Here is a 20,350-nt window from a genome sequence, read left to right on the forward strand (position 1 = left end):
AATTTAAGACACGGGAACACTACTGTTTCCAATACCTAACGTACGTTCCACAACGCCAAACCAGGGCTCCCACCGTTATCGCAGCAATTGCACCTTGCAATTGTTGATCGATATGAATTTAACTTTCGATTGGATAAATAAGATCAATACTAGAACACAACTTTAAATAAGTAACACAATTTGCTTTGATTTTACATATTATTATCTTATTATGGATATAATCAAAATAAGTTATTTGACTCGAACTCACGAGTAGTTTGATCAAAAATAAATTTTGATTAACTATAAAGCTAAGCTTGAGAACATGAACACAAGCTCTCAAGTTCGCTTGCCATGGCCGTCAGTTGATCTCAAAATTCATGTTTCTTGCTCACTCGAATTCAAGTTTGAGCTTAATTAGCAAAGAAAAAATGTTTTTCAAACTTGAGTATATATGCTCACGTTTACGATCAGAGTCTCTACATCTATACGATACTTAAAGAGAGAGTAACATTTGTATGATGTAAAGTGTAAACCCACACTTTTTGAAATTCTTAATCAATCCTCAATTATAAGAACAAATTGGTTTCAATCCATTCTATGAACACAACTTCTCACAATCAACATATAGTTATCTCGTTGAGATCTAATTACAACTTCCGCACACTAATCCTTTCACGGCTCTACTTTTTTTTCTATCATGTTTTTAAATACAATAACTTTCCCTAAAGTAGTGACTATAGAAATTTTATATACAAACAGACATGTCTAAATCTAATATGGCATGTAACTTGATATGACAAAAATAATAATAATATATTTTCTTGCAATAAGAACACACCTTAGTGTGTGTTGTGCGCCAAAAGCACTGGTTATATCAATTTGCAATTGGCTCGAGTATTCTGGCACGAGAAGCCGATCCTGGCTTTTATAGCGTTTCAGTATATACTCCTTTCTTTCAGGCAGTCCAACTCCCACCCATTCCACTTAGTCCCCACTCACCAAACTGCCACCAACAACAAAGCCGCCTCCTCTCCCCTCCTTCCTCGGCGGATACCCCAACGTTCACCTCATTTCCCCCACCAACCCATATCTGCCTGCCTATTTTCCTCCCTTCACTTCTTCTACTTCGATTCCATCCAAGAAACCTCCAAAAAATGCAGGGCACAGCGATTTCATTCTCCCCTTCAATTTCCCTCCCCAATAAACCGAATTCAATTTCCACACACCACCACAGATTCCTTCTATCTCCTCGCACTGAACTTCCTCTCCATTTCAACCCTCTGCTGAAAACGCCGGCGGTTTCGTCCCGCAAGCTAATTACGCCGATTAAATGCTCTTCCTCGGTGAATCCGATAAGTTCCGGATGGATTTCTGGCCCGCCTCCGGAGCCCGAATCTGATGACAATGTTAAGGTTCGGGCCACTTCTGTGCCCGAGAGCGCCCCCGGAAAGCCCGAAGGAAAAGCTTTGGTTGATACTTTAGTGCTGGGACTTCTTTTTGGACTTTGGTATCTGTTTAATATCTACTTCAATATCTATAATAAACAGGTGGGTTTGTTTATTTTTTCGTTTATGACATTTTAATTTTTTTTTTTGAAGCAAATTTACGTTTATGGAAAATGATTCCATTTTTGTTAGTTTACTTTGATCTATACTTTTGGAATGCATTGAAGTTACTTTGAAATGCATAGTTGCACAAGATTTTATTTTCTGGGCAGTTCTGTATGAGGGTCTGATTTATTGAAGTTAATTTGGGAAAACACTTATCTTTTAAATTCTTAAATTTTAGAATCTGTAGCTGAAATCAAATACTGATTCTAAGACTACTAACAATGACTTTTTAAACTACTGGGCTACATCTGATTTGATTCTTGAAGGAAAGATAATGTATGTTGTTTTTTTTAATGAAATTGGGCAATGATACTGGAATATAATTAATTTTGAATGATCTACCCATCTGACAATAAGAATATGTTAATCCCGATGTGAAATTAAGTTTGTAGTTCTCATATTAAATGAATTTATTAGGATTTTTACTTCAGTTAGTAGCATTTATATTACCTTTTTCGTTTATACTAGTTGATAATTTTTCCCCCTAGCAGGGGATGGATGGGATTTAAGAAGCGGGGATTTCTAATTTTTGGGGCCTCAACCTCAAAGAGTGTATGATAAGTTATAAGTAGCTTGTACGAATGATTGTTTTGTAGCGAGTGTACGATGGCATTGTGTTCTATATACGTGATGATTGCGCTCTCTCTCTTGTTATTAAATTGCTGGAAAAGAGAATATATAGATTGCAGATTCTGAGGTTGCTGTTGTTTTTGTAGGTCCTGAAAGTTTATCCGTACCCAGTAACTGTTACTGTGGTTCAATTTGCAGTTGGGACGGTCTTTGTTATTTTTATGTGGCTGTTCAATCTATACAAGCGGCCCAAGATCACTGCTGGACAGGTAGTATGATACTGGTGTGGGATTTGATTCCTTTTACTATTCTATGTTGTCAATATGTTGATGTGGGTTCTGATTTTGATGTTGGCAGCTTGCTGCTATCCTACCATTGGCAGTGGTTCACGTGTTGGGCAACCTTTTCACGAACATGAGCCTTGGAAAAGTCGCGGTTTCTTTCACTCACACTATCAAAGCTATGGAACCGTTCTTCTCAGTTGCCCTCTCTGCCATGTTCTTAGGAGAGGTTTGCTTTTTTCTTACGGCCTTTTGTCAATTTCCCAGTTTCTTCTGTGGTATTGATTTGGTTGATTTCTGAAATTGTTTTAGGATGACTCTTTAACGAAATTTCTTTTGGCCAGCCTTAGAATGATAAATTCTTTGAACACCCTCATTCCGGTGGTCTTTATGTTTTAAATACTGTTGGAGACTTTGAATCAATCTTTTCTGGAGTTTGAATAGATGTTTTCTGAACTACGGAATAACTGTTTCTATTGAACCATGAATTTGGGACTCGTTCCACTTTAGTTACTTTTGCTAACTTACTTTTCCTGTTCATGCAGATGCCTACCATATGGGTAGTCTCATCTCTTGTGCCAATTATGGGTGGAGTAGCACTGGCATCTATGACTGAGGCATCCTTCAATTGGTAAGAACTGTTGGTGCATATGCTCTATTTATGTCATTTTGTTCTACATCCTTCGTTGTTATAAGTGCTGCTCTTTTAAGTTATCTAATCCATAATTCTTGTTTCACTTGCTAAAAGGGCTGGTTTTTGGAGTGCAATGGCGTCAAATTTGACTAATCAATCTCGAAATGTCCTTAGCAAGAAATTTATGCTTAAGAAGGAGGTATGATTTTACTCTAGGTCCTTTATGTTCATAACTGGACGTATTGTCAAGTCTGTATTAATTGGAAATCTGGTGCTTTCTCTTTGTTTCCCTGCATTCTTTTAGTGTTTATTACAGAATTTCCTTTGTACTACTACTTATATCATGATGTGGTGACTTGTGCTTTCATTTTCTTTTCCTGCCTTAAGTTTCCTAACAAAAGGTGGTTAACAGAGCTTGAATTTCCTGTTGTTTGTGTGCAAATTTTTGTTAAATTAGAGAATAACCAACAGCATCTTCTTGTGCAGGAATCATTGGATAATATCACCCTCTTTTCTATAATTACTATCATGTCTTTTTTCTTGTTGGCTCCGTTTGCTATTTTCGCGGAAGGAATCAAATTCACTCCTGCTTTCCTGCAATCTGCGGTGAGTAATCCCCCCCCCCCTTCCTGGAAATGCTTGGTGATTGCTTTTTCTTCACTTTACAGATATTTTCCTCTGTTACAATCAATTGCATTTCCTCCATGCTGACAAGAAGATTTGTTTGCTTGGCAGGAATTGAATGTCAGGCAGGTTTACACTAGGTCTCTCATAGCTGCTCTGTGCTTCCATGCGTATCAACAGGTATAAATTGTCTTCTATGTACATTTTAAACCAGTAGGTCTCATGTTAATAAGCTTTCTGCAACATGAATTGCAATGATACTACTGAGTTTTAGTCTATTGGACCTAAAGAACCAAATGCAGAATTTTTATATACATTGAAGGGAGTAATGAGTTCAAAAATGGCTAATCTTATGTCTCGCTGCTTGGTCCATCTCCCCGCTTTTTATTTATTTTATTATTTTTTTGGGGGAATCTTTAGCAGCACTCAATTTGCTTTCCCCAAGTGATTTTGCATCTGCGCTGATTGGTATGTATTGTTCATCATTCATGAGAAAGATAAATATTCTTTGGATTGACTCTGGGATCAAGATCAATCTGTTTATTCTCATTTGTTCTGTTTGCGGGTGCCATTGATTTATTGAAACTGGCAGATTAACTTCAAAGAAAATTAATTGAACTGCAAACTAGACGTCTCTTATTGTTCCCATACCCAAGCGAAGACAAGATCGTAATAGACATACTAGGAGAATCCTTTGTGTCCAAGGCATCATCTCATCATTTCTTAGTTTTTGGTTGTACTTCCTAATTTTGGGTCAAATAGCAGTCTTGGAACATTTATAATTTGTTTTAGTCATGAGTGCTCTGGATGATGTTCTATAAGTCAGTTAATAATGTTATCTCTGGGTACCGAGCAAAAGCAGAAATTGGTGTTTACCTGCCCCTTGTTTTCCTACATGTGGTCAGATGTGCCATATTTCATGTGTAACATAAGCTTCTGTCTTTTCCTGGACTGTAAGTCCACTGAAACATGGGAGAAGGCTTTTGACCAGAAAGGCCTTTATTGAAACAGAAGCATTTATTTCTAATACTGTGTAGGATTTCTAGCCACAATATTTGGAAATGTTGAACCATGATTGAACATTTTCGCTAGTAGTTGGAGTTGGGGAACCTTGGTTACTCTGATGTTGATCTTTTTACCTTGAGATTTTGAGATTCACTTTATGTACTGCAGATGTTTCTAATTATTGTGTGTTTGGAATCATACTCTACTGGTGTTAACTTTGCCTCATGCTAACAACTTGTGGAAGAAAATATTGCAAAATCTCCATAATTGCTTGAAACTTTTCATTAGTATCATACAATAACAATAACCTTCTCCATTTGTATTTTATTTGTTGAATTGCATTTGTTTTAGATGGACAAACAGTTAAAAAGGTTACACTAAAGATAAATACTTGATTGAAAAGCATGTCTAGAGAATTTTATAAAGTTCTTCAAAATTTTGTCTGCCATGCAACCACAAGAGAGTGTAGGAATGAAGTTTGTCAATCCACCCTTCACACTTTGCTTGGTTTACCTGTGTCTAAGTTTGTAGTGTTCCTATGATGTTTGATGTAGTTTTGTAAGAATATATCGCAACACTAACCAGTGAAATAGTTAAATTGTGAGATGAAGTGACTATCAGGAATGGTATATGACAAAATGGTTAACTTCTGCTGGTCCCCTTGTTTTCTTACCTGGCCTTTTGGATTGACTAAATTATATTTGTTTTTTGTGAGAATGCACCGATGTGCTGCCAATGTTCATGCTTGTGAAATTGAATGGACTTTTTTGCAAAGTTTGTATTGCTAGTGCCTTCTGATTAGTGACCGAAATACTCAAGCTCCAATGGACTAACATGCTTTTCTGTGGCTATAAGTGGTAAGCTGAACTAGACAAAAGCTGGTTGCTGGGAAGCATGAATGTGTATTAAAATCCTGTGACTGCATATTAGTTATTCTGTATCATTTATGAACTCTAATTAAGCATTGGGACTATGCTGCAATTAAAGAAACATAGCAAAGAGGGAACCAAATAGCAAGGGAAGAGACATCCAGAAGCAATTTGAGAGGAATTGAAATCTAATCCAAGTTTCACTGGGCCTAGAACATGTACATGCTGAGAGAGGGGAAGAAAGAGCATGTGCAGCCTGAGTGTTGCCAGGTGTAGAATAAGATGCTCATCATTTATCTGAAAAAGCTGTGGTATATATAGCTCAGACTGAAATCTTAAAAAAATCTTAAAAGTTGGACATCTGAGATTTCTGGTGATATTCTTTTTCTGAGGACATGAAATATTTTCTCCATTCGTATTATGGTTACATTGATTTTATCAACTGGCGCAAAAGTTCATTTTATTGATGCTTAGAAGAGTTTATTCTGCAGGTTTCTTACATGATATTGCAGCGCGTATCTCCTGTAACTCATTCTGTGGGCAACTGTGTGAAGCGGGTTGTGGTGATTGTCTCATCTGTTCTATTCTTTAGAACACCTGTTTCACCTATTAATTCTTTGGGTATGGTTACCTACTCTTTTAAGTCCAGTAGCAGTGAACATCTTTCACTTCTCTGAGTATCTCCTTGCACAGAAACAGTCACACACACACACACACAATATCTCTCTCTCTCTCTCTCTGTGACGTCCCTTTGTGTGCTAGCGCGTAGTCAAAACAGATAATAATTTCAATCTTTGGTTTGACTGGCCATTATTTTATTTTACCAAGTCTTTCATCTTGATTTTGCAGGCACTGGGATTGCTCTTGCTGGAGTATTCCTGTATTCAAGAGCGAAGCGCATTAAGCCCAAGCCAAAAACAGCTTAAGCTGTGCACTTTAAAGAGTTTTGTCGGTAAACGTTATCTTTAGATGAGAAAGCAATAGCACAAATTGGTCAGATGTCTAGGCAGGAACTTTATCCGATTTTGCAGCTTTTTCATTACGTTAATTTTCTTCCTGGTACTCGTGTATTCTTTTGCTGGAAAACTAAATACATCCCGGCTGCAAATGCACTATTCTGATTTCACCATAGTTTGTTGTGTTTTGCGCTAAATGTAGTTGGTAATATTATAAATGTAGGAAGTGTTCTTCTCAACATTCTGGTGAATATGACTCCGAAACCATTTTGGGCTTTTCCTCATGAATGAGAAAATATGGCTGCTATGATTCCATTTACTTTTTGAGTTAAAAGAAGAGAAAAGAAGAGGGAAACTGAGGTTAAAGAACAAAAGAAGATTCCATTCACTCTTTGAGTTAATCTTATTTATATTGATCATGTATGCACTATTAGAATTAGATGCATGATATATATATAAATTTTTTATTTCAAATTCAGATTAGTTGTTATGCATGGGTATATATTGTCAGTTTGGGTGAAAGATGAAAACTTAAAAAAAAAAGAGAAAAAAAAAAGTAGAGAGTCAAGAATGCAGGCCAAAAAAAAAAAAGATATTGTTGGATTGTCATTTTTAATACACTAAATAAGAAAAGTATAGACAGCTAAGACCAAAACTGTTTTTCATTTTATCATAGACTCTTAGATGCTTCGAATAATTTTGAATTAAAGTATGAACGTCTCTTAAATTCCAATTAGTTAATATCCTCACTATTGTACTTTTTTATCTTCGTCAACGAAAAAATAAGATAAAAGTTTAAGACCCATCAATTGTTGAATATAATGGCATCACATTTATTGAATTTATATTGATGTCGCAAGGTTTTAAAAAAGTAGTCATGGCAAATGGGTGGGATGGTTGGACTAGAGTTGTCAAACGGGCATTGTGGGCTAGAATTTCAAGTTTGGCAACCTCAAGTTTCATAAGAGGTTTTGGGTCAAGAGCTCTCACTTACCAAAAAAAAAAAAAAATTTGGATTTGATAGGAGGGATGAGTTGAGTGGCTCAGGAAAGGAAGTATAAGTGAAAAGTTTCGATTTCAAAATCTCTCATTTATGCTTGGTCAGAAAAAAAAAAGAAAAAAAAATTGGGGGGGGGGGGGGGGGGGGAGGGAGCTTCAAGCTCATAATGTGTGGCCCACATTTGTCTAATAAAGATACTTGCCCATGAATAGATAGATATGGATATTTTAAGTTTTTGTATACGAGTATAAATGGGTTACACAATAATACCCATTTAATAAATAGCTATTATTGATTAATCTATTAAATCCAATTAACTCATTTAGAATTGTCTTCCCCCAAACATCCTCTCTTTGCCCCACCCATTTTTTTTTAAAATTTTTCATTTTGTCATGATGTTAACTACTTTTGTTTCATTATTATTATTATTATTTGTTGGTTTTATCTTATCATTTTAATTTTTCTTAGTTTGTTAACTTGCTCACTTTTTAGCTTTACCAATTTATAACAAGTTTTAGCCTCTTTTCCTACCTTTTCTAAATGAAATTTTAAATTTACACACTAAAAAAATGCTAGAGGTTCAAAATTTTTGAATTAAGTTTTTATGTTAACTTTTATAGTACTTAGTTCAAATTTTTATATTCTTATTGTTTAATTATTAAATAGTATGTAATTTTGCGACATAGAGTACGAATGGCAAAAAAATTGATAATTAGGCTTATTGAACATTATAAGTAAATATTTAAAACTAACAATGTGTGCAAAGGGTGGTATAAATTCATAACTTAGTTTGCAAAAATGAATTTAAATGAGTTTACAAAAAATTAAAATAAATGGGTTATAAATGGGTAATTGGATTACTCAATTCATTTTTTGATTTATCCATTTATTCCCATTTAGTTAAATGGGTATAAATAAGTTGACTTACTTATACTCATTACCTATTTTAATCAATCCAAACCCGTCCAAATCACCCATTTTGGCACCTCTACTTATAAGTTATATATGATGCTTATATATAAATTATAAATTATATACATTATAATACATATAATATTTAATGCATATAAAACTGTTTGGTCCGAGATTTAATCAGGTCAAACCTAATAAAACACAACTCACTTCAAAATTTAGTTAGGCCTAAATAGATGCCGACTCACTAATATAAAAGGTTTGGACCTAAACTTCTCAGGGTGATCGGGCCAACCTCGGCTCCATTGATAGTCCTGGGTGGGACTCGAATGATATTAGAAGATATGAGCTTATGCACAAGCAAATTATGGCATGAAAAGGTTACAAGAAATTTCGAGTCCCATGTTGATCATTCTGGATTTGCCTTTGCAAAGAATTTAAGGCTTTATTTGGATTGAGAAATTTGGCGAAAGATTTGATTTTGAAATTCAATCAAATCGCTTTAGGAATTTGATTTGCTTAAAAGTTATTTGAATTTATAATTTACTAATTATCTAAATACAATTTAAATACTAGAATAATTGATGATTCACAAATCTAAATGCCTCCTAAATAATCTAAACAACTAAAGGAGTTTCAAAGAATTTCAAATCTTTCATCAAATCTCTCGATCCAAACGTAACCTTAAAGTAATTGAAACTTTTATAGTTTAAACCAAGTATCATTGATCTAAGCAATATATTACCAATAGCTTTTTTTTTTTTTTCATGTAACCAGTCATATGACCAAATAATCCTTTTAAAAACTTAAAATACCTAAAAAATTTAAATTTCATGTAAGTGGAATGAAAATATGAAATACATAAACTACAAGTCTACAAGTGTAATAGTTTTGAAGTGGTTATTTCTGAGATCTTAAACGTATAATGTATTACATGAAATTATTCTCCTTTGCAGCTTGATTTTAAGTGTAATTTTTTCCTCGTTTTCTAGTTGATACCAAACAAATATAGGTTAAAAAGAGAAACTCATTTCAAAGTCTAGATAAATTTATGAGGGTGGAAATCTAGTAACAAGAGAACATATACATCTTTCAATTCTAATTCATCAAAATTAAGGAAGAAAGACAGATTGCATATGTTTACATATTTTTAGTGGAGATTAATTAACTAAGAAATAAATTAAGCAACACACCTTGACATCTGGCCTCAAATGATCGTTGCATCTTTCACTACACTGCTCTTAAACTCTCCCTTTCAGCATCTTAATTAGCAATCTGAAACAATTTTTCCACCCCAAATTTCTCTACAAAATAGAATAGTCTCCTGCTTATGCATATATAGAATGACTTTAAAATTAATGCATATATATTTCAGAAAGTCAAGAGAAACATTTTTAGCAAACCTAATTGATAATATAATAACTATCAAAATCTCATCAAATTTTTGGATGGTTTACCTATCTCCTCAAGGGTCCACTGCTCCTTCGCTGATTTAGATACGTTTTGACCTCCCCTTGGTTTTTCCATCAAAGAAGAGAAGGTATTATTGGAAATTACGAAAAGTTGTCATTTTGGACAAAGAAATTTAGGAGATTCAAGGGGATAAGGTTACAGTCAGATGAATTTGCAACCACTACTGGAGTTTCATTACTAGTATAGCTCAACAAGCTGCCTGTTATCATTTTCTTCGAATGGCTTGAACTCTAAAAAATCCATAATCGATCATGGAAGATCCATTAAAGAAGGAATCAAGAGGCATATTTAGTAGATTGGATTCATACATTAGGGTTGAAAGATGATCCCGGTAATAGTAAGTCATCAAGGTGCTCAAAATCTCGGAGATGCAAAATCCTTTTTCAATTTGAGGTTCCAAGGAATTGGTTGGCAAGGTAACTTGTTGATTGCTAGCTGGTTGATTGCTACATTTTCTGTTCAACTCCACGACAAAGAAAAGAAGATAACCAAAGATAACCAAATTCTGTAGTGTTTACTTCATTCCCAACCGCCTTGCCTAAATAGGTAAAAACCAGGTGGTACATATGTTATTTATTGCATTTTGAGTCTATTTGAGCTGATGCCTAACAGAAACACCTCTTCCTTGCATTTATTACGATACCTTTTCCAGGAATATTGGAATTGGAATACTCTTATTGATAGAAAGAAACCCAGCTTTGATTTTCACCAAAAAGAAATAAAAAACTATTCTTCTTGTTATATAATTCTCATGTATGTGAATATGAATCCATTTTCTTCAAGATTTTGAGAAAATCTTGAATACAAGGTTTTGTTTAATTGTAGTTAACGGCTTATTTCAAGTGTCTTGACTGACTAATTAAACTTATCTATGTTTCAACATAATTATGCACAAAACCTGCACAATCAAAGCACCAAGAAACAAAAAGTGAAAGCAACTAAAATTTTTGGTACTAGCAAGTGTCATTTTCTCAACATTTCAATGTTTTTGCAATTTATGCTAATGTTTTTCCCTGTAGCATGGGCCTTGATTAAGATCATGCCTTCCTCCTCAGTGTGTGCATCCTTCCATACAGGACAATGAATAAGTAAAGGAATTAAGCAAGTGTATTAAATAACCTAATTATCAAAGTTGTTTCATCTTTTGGCCTTTGATTTCTACTATAGGAAATGATAGAGCAAAAAGGGAAAAATTTGTAGACTGGAGTATTAAAAGTATTATTAGCATATTCTTAATTTTATATGAATTTCAAGAAAAAAATCATATAAAAGAATTTGAAATTTCAGCATCTTAACAATTTGAGACAATTTTCCCACCCCAAACTTCTTTACCAGATGGATTAGTAGCCTACTTATGCATAACCATGAGGACGAAATCAAAAGTAATGCATAAATAATTGCATAAAGAAATAGAAACTTGTTTTACCAAACCTAGATAATAAAATAAAAACTATCAAATATTTTGGAATATCCATCTTTTTTAATGGTCAATTGCTCCTTTATTGATTTAGATATTTTTTGATCCCACCTAGGCTTTTTTTTTTTAACGAATAAGACGAGATGTTTGATAGGGTGTTAATTGTTAATAATTTTATTGTTAATTTCCCCCTTTGTCTTTGCCAAATATAGTTTTAATTATTAATATCTACTTATATTTGATATTTGAACTCAATTTCAGGGAATGGAACAAAAAAACACAAAATAAGAGGGACTTTCTGGAGAAAATAGAGACTTCTAAGGGCTTCACAAACCGGGCCCACATGGTGCTGAGAAGGAGACGGATTTCCTTTTTGCTTCTGGCTGATTAATACTTAATAGCGGCTGACTAGGAGTCCTACTAGTGATAGGAAACAAAATAAGACGGAAGGCCTGGGTTGGTGCAGGAAATTTTCTTCTTTTGGTTATGCTTGTTCCTAATTCATGGGGACCACTGGAGATAGCATTAGTCATCTTTCTTTTGGCCTTGAAAAGGTATAATCGTACAGAAGGCTAGGACGGCTCTTGAGCTTAGTCTTTAGCATAGTTTTTAGTTTTCTTTCTTTTTCTTTGTCAGGCACGCTTACTGTTCGACAATATTTCCCAACAGGAAGAATATCTTTTACTTCTAGCTTTCTAGTGAAAAACGTGATGTCTTTGCAATCAATTAATTTGTGTGAAGATTTATTTATACGGCGTGGCTAAGCCTGCTATCTAGTCAAGGACCAACTCGACGGCGCAATCTCGAAAATCTGTGAGATCTAATTAGTTTTCATGCGTTTCTCAATTTGTTAATATTTGCACGTTGTCTACTTGAATTTTCATGGGATTATTTTATTAATTGGATGTCAAGGGCCCGATGTTCAATGTGATTTATTAATCTCTTGCCAAATTAGTCAATTAAATCCGTAATTGTTTGATTGATTAGTATTAGTGGCAACTGGCGTGTTTACACACTAGGGGAACGTGCAATCTAATTTAAATAACCCTCGTAGCGTGTTATTGATTGGGGTTAGGTTTTTTTAGTTATTAATGCAATTGGAAAATTAATTCCTACGGTCGTACCTAGGAGTATTTTCTGGTTAGGGGTAATCAATGGTCGTACTTTGGTTATTAATAAATTAAGGAAAAATTGGTCGTTAGAGTTCGTCGGCGACTATAACTAGTCTATTAATAAATTAAGTGAACCTTTCTTGTATCAATGATCGGATAAATGGACTGTGTCTGAATAGTTGTATCCTTGGTTAGAATTTATCTATTTTTGATTTAATTTCTGCTATATTCGTGCTAGTTAATTACTTATTTTTAGTTGAATTGCTTAATTGTTTTTAGTTTCAGTCCGATAAAATCCCCTTTTACCAATTGAAATTTCAAAGAGACAAATATTTTCAGTCCCTGGGGAGACAATCCTGCTTGTCACTGTCTAATTTTTAGTAATTTTTGTCAATTAATTAATTCTGGTATATCGGATTAAGCAAACTCTTCGGGAACAAGATGAATCAAGTAACCCATTGTACACCTAGAGTCCCTGTTCCAGTACCTAGGGTTAATTATTGACTGCTTTTAGTGGTAGTTAGGTTCTATTTTTATTATTATACAGGGTCGACACTTGTCAATTTTTGGCGCTGTTGCCGGGGGCTGGCGTTAATTATTTGCTTCTTTTTAAGTTCATTTGTGTTCTAATTTTTTGGTACTTTTCTAGTGCATGCCTTGTTCTTCTCGTACAGGCGAATTAATTTTCGACCCTGAAGTAGAGAAGATTGCACGTAGAACAAGAAAAGAGACCAGACAGCTCAGAAAGGAGCACTCCAGTGCTGCATCTCAGAGACCTGAGCCAGAAGTTGAACCAGCAGATTCGTTTGGTGACACTTCGAGTGACTCGGATCAAGAGGAAGTCACCATGGCAAATGCACAAACACTAAGGGAGTTGGCTGCGCCTAATTTAAATCAGTAACCTTTATGCATTACTTTTCCAAGTTTAAATGATAACACATCTTTTGAGTTAAAATTTGACCTAATTCATCTCTTACCATCTTTCTATGGTTTACCAGGTGAGGAGCCGTATAAACACTTGTAAGAGTTTGATATAGTTTGCAATAGCATGAAACCCCCGAGAATCACAGAAGAGCAGATAAAAATGAGGGTCTTCCCCTCCTCTTTGAAGGACTCTACGAAAGACTAGCTGTACTACCTATCACCAGGTAGTATTGTTACGTGGGACCAATTGAAAAAGAAATTTTTAGACAAATATTTTCCTGCGTCTCGAGCTGCAAGTCTAAGGAAGGAGATCTGCGGTATCAAACAACACCCAGGCGAGTCTCTCTATGAGTACTGGGAGAGGTTTAAGAAGTTGTGCATCAAATGCCCTCAACATCAGATAAGTGAGTAACTGCTCATCCAATATTTCTATGAGGGGCTACTCTTAGGGACAAGAGTATAATCGATACTGCAAGTGGAGGGGCGTTAGTGAACAAAACTCCTCGGGCAGCATGGGAGTTGATTGAGGCGATGGCTGAAAATTTACAGCAGTTTGGTTCAAGAAAGGATGTCCCGACCTGTAGGGTGAATGAGATAGAAACATCCTCCATCCAACAATTAGTTGTGGGAAGTGCTTCACAAGCCAATGTGTGTGGGGTATGTGCTGCCTTGGGTCATTCTACAGAGATGTGTCCACTAGTTCAAGAAGAAAATGCAGAATAAGTGAATGTGGCCAGTCACGCACCCGCGCCAAGAAAGCAGTACGACCCTTACTCAAGTACCTCTAATCCTAGTTGGAGAGATCATCCCAAACTCAGCTATGGAGGGAACAGGCAGTCCAACTTCGTACCAAATAGGCAACAAGGGTACCAGCAGCAGTACCAACCTCGCCCACCACCACCCCCTTCGAACTCAAGTCCGTCTATGGAAGAGATGATAAAGCAACTACTCACAAATCAAAAAAAGACGGATTCAGACTTGCAAAGCATGAGGAATTAATTGGGACAAATGCAATCATTGCAAACTCAAGTAAATCAAATGGCCATCACGATCAACCGTTTGGAGCCCAAATTCAAGGGAAGTTGCCATCTCAGCCTGAGTTGAATCCAAAAAATGTGAGTGCAATGACCTTGAGAAGTGGCAAGGAAGTCAAATGACTCGAACCGGTGATTCCTAAGGACAAGGACAAGAAATGAATCGAGAAAAAATTGGAAGAGGAGGGCCGAGACAATGAGGATAAAAAAGTACTCCCGGATCTGATTACTAGAGTTAAGACTAATCCACCTCCCTTTCCTAGCAGGTTAGAGAAACCAAAGAAGCAGGACAAGGAGAAAGAAGTCCTGGAGATCTTTCGTAAGGTGAAAATCAACATTCCCCTATTGGATGCGATCAAGCAAGTACCCAATATGCAAGGTTTTTGAGGAACTTGTGTGTCAACCGAAGGCGGTTGAAAGGAGATGAGCGAGTGGTAGTGGTGGAGAACATGTTAGCAATCTTATAAAGGAAGTTTCTACCGAAATGCGGGGACCCAGGTATATTCACTATTCCCTATAGGATAGGTAATACCTTGATTGGTAAGCCCATGTTAGACTTGGGAGCGTCGATAAATGTCATACCAAAGTCCATATATGCTTTTTTGCATTTAGGTCCTTGAAAAGAGACTGGGATAATAATCCAACTGGCTGACCGAACCAATGCATACCCTGACGGGTTGATTGAAGATATTTTAGTAAAAATTAATGAATTGGTTTTTCCAACTGATTTTTATGTGCTTGATATGGATGATGAACACTCCCACGACCTCTCACTTTTATTGTTGGGTAGACCTTTTTTAGCACAACCCGAACCAAATTTGATGTAAACAAGGGTACTTTGTCTATGAAATTTGATGGCAAGATTGTTCATTTTAACATTTTTGAAATCATGAAATATCCGTTAGATTCAAATGTTATCTCCGTTTTCTCTGTAAATGTTGTTGAGCCTGCGGTACAGGAGGTTTTTTAAATTGAAGGCAGGGATGAGTTGGAAGTTGTCTTGACCAGGCACTTTGAGTCAGAGATGACCTCTCAATGGGATGTTGTCTTCTACGACTTGCACTCGACTCAAGTGATATGCTACCAAATTTTTCGCCCCTTTCTTGTCTCTGATCTCCAGGTCAAAATCTTGTAGCAATAGTATCCACTTTATAAGTCGCGATTTTGCCTCTTTCTTGGTCAACAGATACCGCATTGCTGCATAATTAGAAAAAATAATAACTTTAGCACCTAGTAAATAAGACCTGAATTTCTCTAAAGCAAAAACTACTGCCAAAATCTCCTTTTTAGTGGTAGAATAGTTTAATTGAGCTCCGTTCAAGGCTTGAGATGCGTAGTATATAACATGGGCTGCCTTTCCTACTCTTTGACCCAGCACCGCACCCACGGCATGATTGCTGGCATCGCACATGATCTCGAATGGTAAGTTCCAGTCCGGAGGTTGGATAATAGGTGCACATTAAGTTCGATGAAGCATGTAAGGGGGCGTTTGATAGGTTGAAAGATCAATTAAACGGAGCTCAATTAAACTATTCTACCACTGAAAAGGAGATTTTGGCAGTAGTTTTTGCTTTAAAGAAATTCAGGTCTTATTTACTAGGTGCTAAAGTTATTATTTTTTCTAATCATGCAGCAATGCGGTATCTGTTGACCAAGAAAGAGGCAAAACCGCGACTTATAAGGTGGATACTATTGCTACAAGATTTTGACCTGGAGATCAGAGACAAGAAAGGGGCGAAAAATCTGGTAGTAGATCACTTGAGTCGAGTACAAGTCGTAAAAGACGACATCTCATTGAGAGAAACCTTTCCCGATGAGCATTTATTTTTTGTTAATTTATCTTTGCCTTGGTATGCGGATATTGTAAATTTTCTAGTCACTGACAAGTTCCCTGCAGGATGGTCTAAGGCAAAGAGGTACAAGTTAAGGAGTGATGCAAAGTCTTATATTTAGGATGATTCTTACTTCTGGAAGCGTGGTGCCGACCAAATCATCTGAAGATGTGTAAGTGAACTTGAATTCCAATCTATTTTAACTTATTGTCACTCTTTTGCGTGTGGAGATTACTTTGGACCAAAGAGAATGGCTTGTAAGGTGCTAGAAAGCGGGTTTTATTGGCCGACCCTCTCCAAGGATGCATACTCATTTTGTAAGTTATTTGATAAGTGTCAACGAGTAGGTAATATTTCTCGTATCGATCAAATGACCAAACCCCAATGATTTTTGTTGAAATCTTTTACGTTTGGGGTATTGACTTTATGAGTCATTTTCCTTCGTCTTATGGTTTTCTATATATATTGCTTGCCGTAGACTATGTTTCGAAATGGGTGGAAGCAAAAGTCACCCGTACTAATGATTCCAAAGTGATTGCAGAATTCGTAAGATCTAATATTTTTGTTCGCTTTGGGATGCCGCGAGCTATTATAAGTGATCGGAGTACCCATTTCTGCAACAAGACGATTGCTGCACTTTTTAGGAGGTATGACGTTTTACATAAGGTATCTACATCCTACCATCCTCAAACAAATGGTCAGGCGGAAGCATCAAACCGAGAGATCAAGTCGATTTTGGAGAAAATGGTTCGACTTGATAGGAAGGATTGGAGTATGAGGCTTGAAGATGCCTTATGGGCATATAGAACGGCGTACAAGATGCCCATTGGCATGTCCTCTTATCGTTTGGTATTTGGGAAGCCATGTCACCTCCCCGTCGAGTTCGAGCATAGAGTATTTTGGGCTGTAAAACAGTGCAATGTGGACATCGAGGAAGGCGAAATTCAAAAAAAGTTGCAATTACAAGAATTGGAGGAGATTCGAAATGAAGCACATGAGAATGCGGTGATTTATAAGGAGAAAAATAAGATTTTTCATGACCAGCAAAGCTCTAGGAAGACGTTCGAATGTGAGCAAAAAGTTCTACTGTACCATTCCAAATTGAAGTTATTTCCAGATAAATTACGTTCTCGTTGGATTGGTCCTTTTGTTGTGACTAATATCTTTCATTATAGTGCAGTGGAGATCCAAAGTTTGAAAACGGAGAAGAAATTTATATTGAATGGTCACCGTTTTAAACCGTATTATGAAGGGTTTCCGGTTGAACGGGTGGAGATGATGCAATTGGAAGACCCGACTTGCTTAGTTTAAGCAAATTTTAGGTTATGTCTAGCCAAAGACATTATAAAAAGGTGCTCTTTAGGAGGCAAGCCAAATATTAATTTTCTCATTTTAATTGTTCAATTCTTTAATCATGTCGTTTCCCATTTGGGTAGTAATCGGTTTTAATGTTTTCCTCTACTTTGACCAAGACAGGAATCTTGGCGTGCCAACGCGGTGAGGGCACGCGAAAGTGATCCAGGTCAGTGGACGTTTGCCAATTTTGGCGTGCCGCGCCATGTTGATCAAACCTAAACACCTCGCGACGATTGGCAGGAAATGAAATCTTAACGTGCCCGCGTGAGAAGGGCACGCAAAAGTGACTCAAGGTCAGTGGACGTTTTATAATCTTGGCGTGTCCACGCGGTGTTTGACGACCCTAAAATGAATTTAAAAAAAAAATAATAAAAAAATATAAAAAATATAAAAAATTTTTGTTATTACTGTTGCAAGAAAAAGGAAGGATTATTTTCTTTTTAAACCCTAAAAAATTTAATTAATTAAAAATTTAAAAATTTTTTAAAAATTAAGAAAATCTATAAAAAAAGGAGAAAAATAAAAAAAAAGAAAAATTTTGGTCGATTAATATTTGAATAATTTTGAAAAAAATAGAAAAAAAATAAAAACCCAAAAGAAAAAAAATAAAATAATTTTTTCCCTTTTCTCTTTTCTCTTTTCTTTTTTTTTTCTTTCTTTTCTTCTTTTTTCTTTCTTTTTTTCTTCTTTTTTTCTTTTCTTTCCTTTCTTTCTTTCTTTCTTTCTTCTTTTTCTTTCTTTCTCCCTTCTTCCCCGCTGCTTTCCCTTTTCCCTTCTTTTCTTCTTCGATCTCACTCCCAAGCCGCCGCTGCTGCCATCGACGCCGCCTCGCGCACACCACCAAGCGCGACAGCCGCGCGCCGCCCCTTTCTCCCTGCTGCTCTCCACGCGCGCCTCCATCCAGCAGCTGCCACCGCCAGCTCTGCCGCGAGCTCCACTCCAGAGCACGCCAGTCCCTGCCACCAGCTCCTCCAGCCGCCGCCAAGCTCCGAGCTCCACCTCGCGGTCCATCACTCACCTCGCACCACCAGCTCTCCCTCCGCCTCGCTCTCACTCACCTCTCGCCACCTGAGGCCCACCAAGCAGCCGCGCGCCACCAACTTCACATCGCTCGCCGCCGCTCGCCGTGGCCTCCTTCTTCACCCCAGCCCAAGCTCGCTCCTCCCTCTCTCTCCCCCACCTCAGCTCAACCTCCAACCAGCCGCCGCCACCTGCTACACCGCTCCTCCAACCTCGCGCGCCCCCACTGACCTCCTCCTCCACCAGCTCCACGACGACGCCGCCTCTCCTTCGCTCCACCCTCGGTCTCGCTCCTCCCCACCTAGCTTGCCGTCCCCAACTGCCGGGCGGCGCTGCTCACGCCACCCACAGCCACGCCATTCCCACCTGTCAAAATTGACAGGTGGAGGTATTGAATCTTCAACCTCGATTAGTATTTTTCTGGTTCTTCTATTGCTGGAATTTGCGCGCTTTTGTTTCTTGGGTTTCTTGATAGCTAATAGCAGGGGGTGATTTAGGCATTTTCTGGGGTTAATTTTGGTGGAACTAAGTTTATTTGCTGCTCCATTTTGGGATATTCTCTGGTATTGATTACATTGTTGAATATTGTTTGGGTTTTGACTACTTGAAGCTTCTATTTTCATATGTGGGGATCAAATTTGAGTTGACTATTTGATTTAATTTTTCCCTTTGCATTCAGCAGTGGTACTGGCGATGGTAGTTGTTTAACATTTGTTAATCCGGAGTTATTGGTTGCCTGATTGATCGAGTTGTGACTACTGGGCATTTGTGATTGTGTTGCCTAGTCCAACTTCTGAACTGTGGTTGCTGGTTTTGTTGGTTTCTTGGGTCATTTGCTAATTTTGGTAGGTTTAATTGGATATTTGACTGTCCAATTGGAGACAGTTGTTGAGATTTTGGATGGTCTTGTGTCCAATTGCTGAAATTTGTTCTTTTGATTAGCCAATGGCACCACTCTGAGTTTGTTAGACTTGTTGTTTTGGTGCATTGTTGGGAGCTGTACTCTGGTATTGTGGGTCCTTTTCTGCGCCTGTTTGCTGAATTGGGATATAACTGTGACTTTGCATTTGCTTATTAAAGTGGGTTGCCTCTAATTGCCTTGTGTGAAAGTATTTTGTCTTGTCATTTCAATTACTTAGTTCATTGGAACATCTGCTGCAATTTTGGGTTGCCTGCTAGTTACCATGGTAAAGCCACGGTCCTCTTCTAGGTCTAGGACCCCTAGGACTTCTCAGCCTCCCCCACCCCAGTCCTCCATTCCTGCCTCTAACCCCTCGCACGAACCTTCTTCCTCTGGGAGGAGGGCTCGCCTTGGGCGGCAGAGAGGCGTCCATATCTCTGACCCTACACATTTTGGGAGTAATTTGGACTTCACCAATCCCGCCGATAGGCAACGGTATGCTAGCTGTTGTGAACGGCGGATTATTCCCTGTCGCTATCGGGATACCGCCACCTTGGGTCTTCTAAATATTAGAGTTGATTTTGACAGGTTGATTGAGGCCATTGGATGGCTTCCCTATCCTCGTATTCTTGACCGCCCGGCCTTTGTTGAGTTAGTTAGGGAGTTCTATGCCACATTTGAGTTCAACCTCCCCACTGGTTACACAGTTTCTACCCCCAATGTCATCTGTTTCCGCTTGATGGGTCAGGAGTTCCACCATTCCATTACTGACTTCAACTTAGCCTTTGGTTTTATTGATCCAGCCTATGCTGAGTCTCGTGAGTATGTCGAGAGTGCG

The 20,350-nt window shown here is 37.3% G+C and overlaps 1 protein-coding gene and 1 non-coding gene across 2 annotated transcripts; one reads left to right on the forward strand and one right to left on the reverse strand.

The window, feature by feature from the left end:
- The first annotated feature begins 869 nt into the window (after positions 1–869).
- On the forward strand, positions 870–6,772 carry LOC113742815 (triose phosphate/phosphate translocator, non-green plastid, chloroplastic-like). The gene is made up of 9 exons (XM_027270805.2): positions 870–1,529; positions 2,309–2,431; positions 2,520–2,672; positions 2,989–3,074; positions 3,192–3,276; positions 3,564–3,683; positions 3,813–3,881; positions 6,067–6,196; positions 6,425–6,772. The coding sequence occupies exons 1-9, from the start codon at positions 1,137–1,139 to the stop codon at positions 6,499–6,501; spliced, it is 1,236 nt and encodes a 411-aa protein (XP_027126606.1). The 5' UTR covers positions 870–1,136; the 3' UTR covers positions 6,502–6,772.
- A 6,892-nt stretch (positions 6,773–13,664) lies between these two features.
- Positions 13,665–13,771, reverse strand: LOC113743131 (small nucleolar RNA R71). Its single transcript, XR_003461016.1, has one exon. It is a non-coding gene; the product is annotated as a small nucleolar RNA R71 (small nucleolar RNA).
- Positions 13,772–20,350: the final 6,579 nt, after the last annotated feature.

This window comes from Coffea arabica, chromosome 4e, assembly GCF_036785885.1.
Source record: "Coffea arabica cultivar ET-39 chromosome 4e, Coffea Arabica ET-39 HiFi, whole genome shotgun sequence".
NCBI lineage: Eukaryota > Viridiplantae > Streptophyta > Magnoliopsida > Gentianales > Rubiaceae > Coffea > Coffea arabica.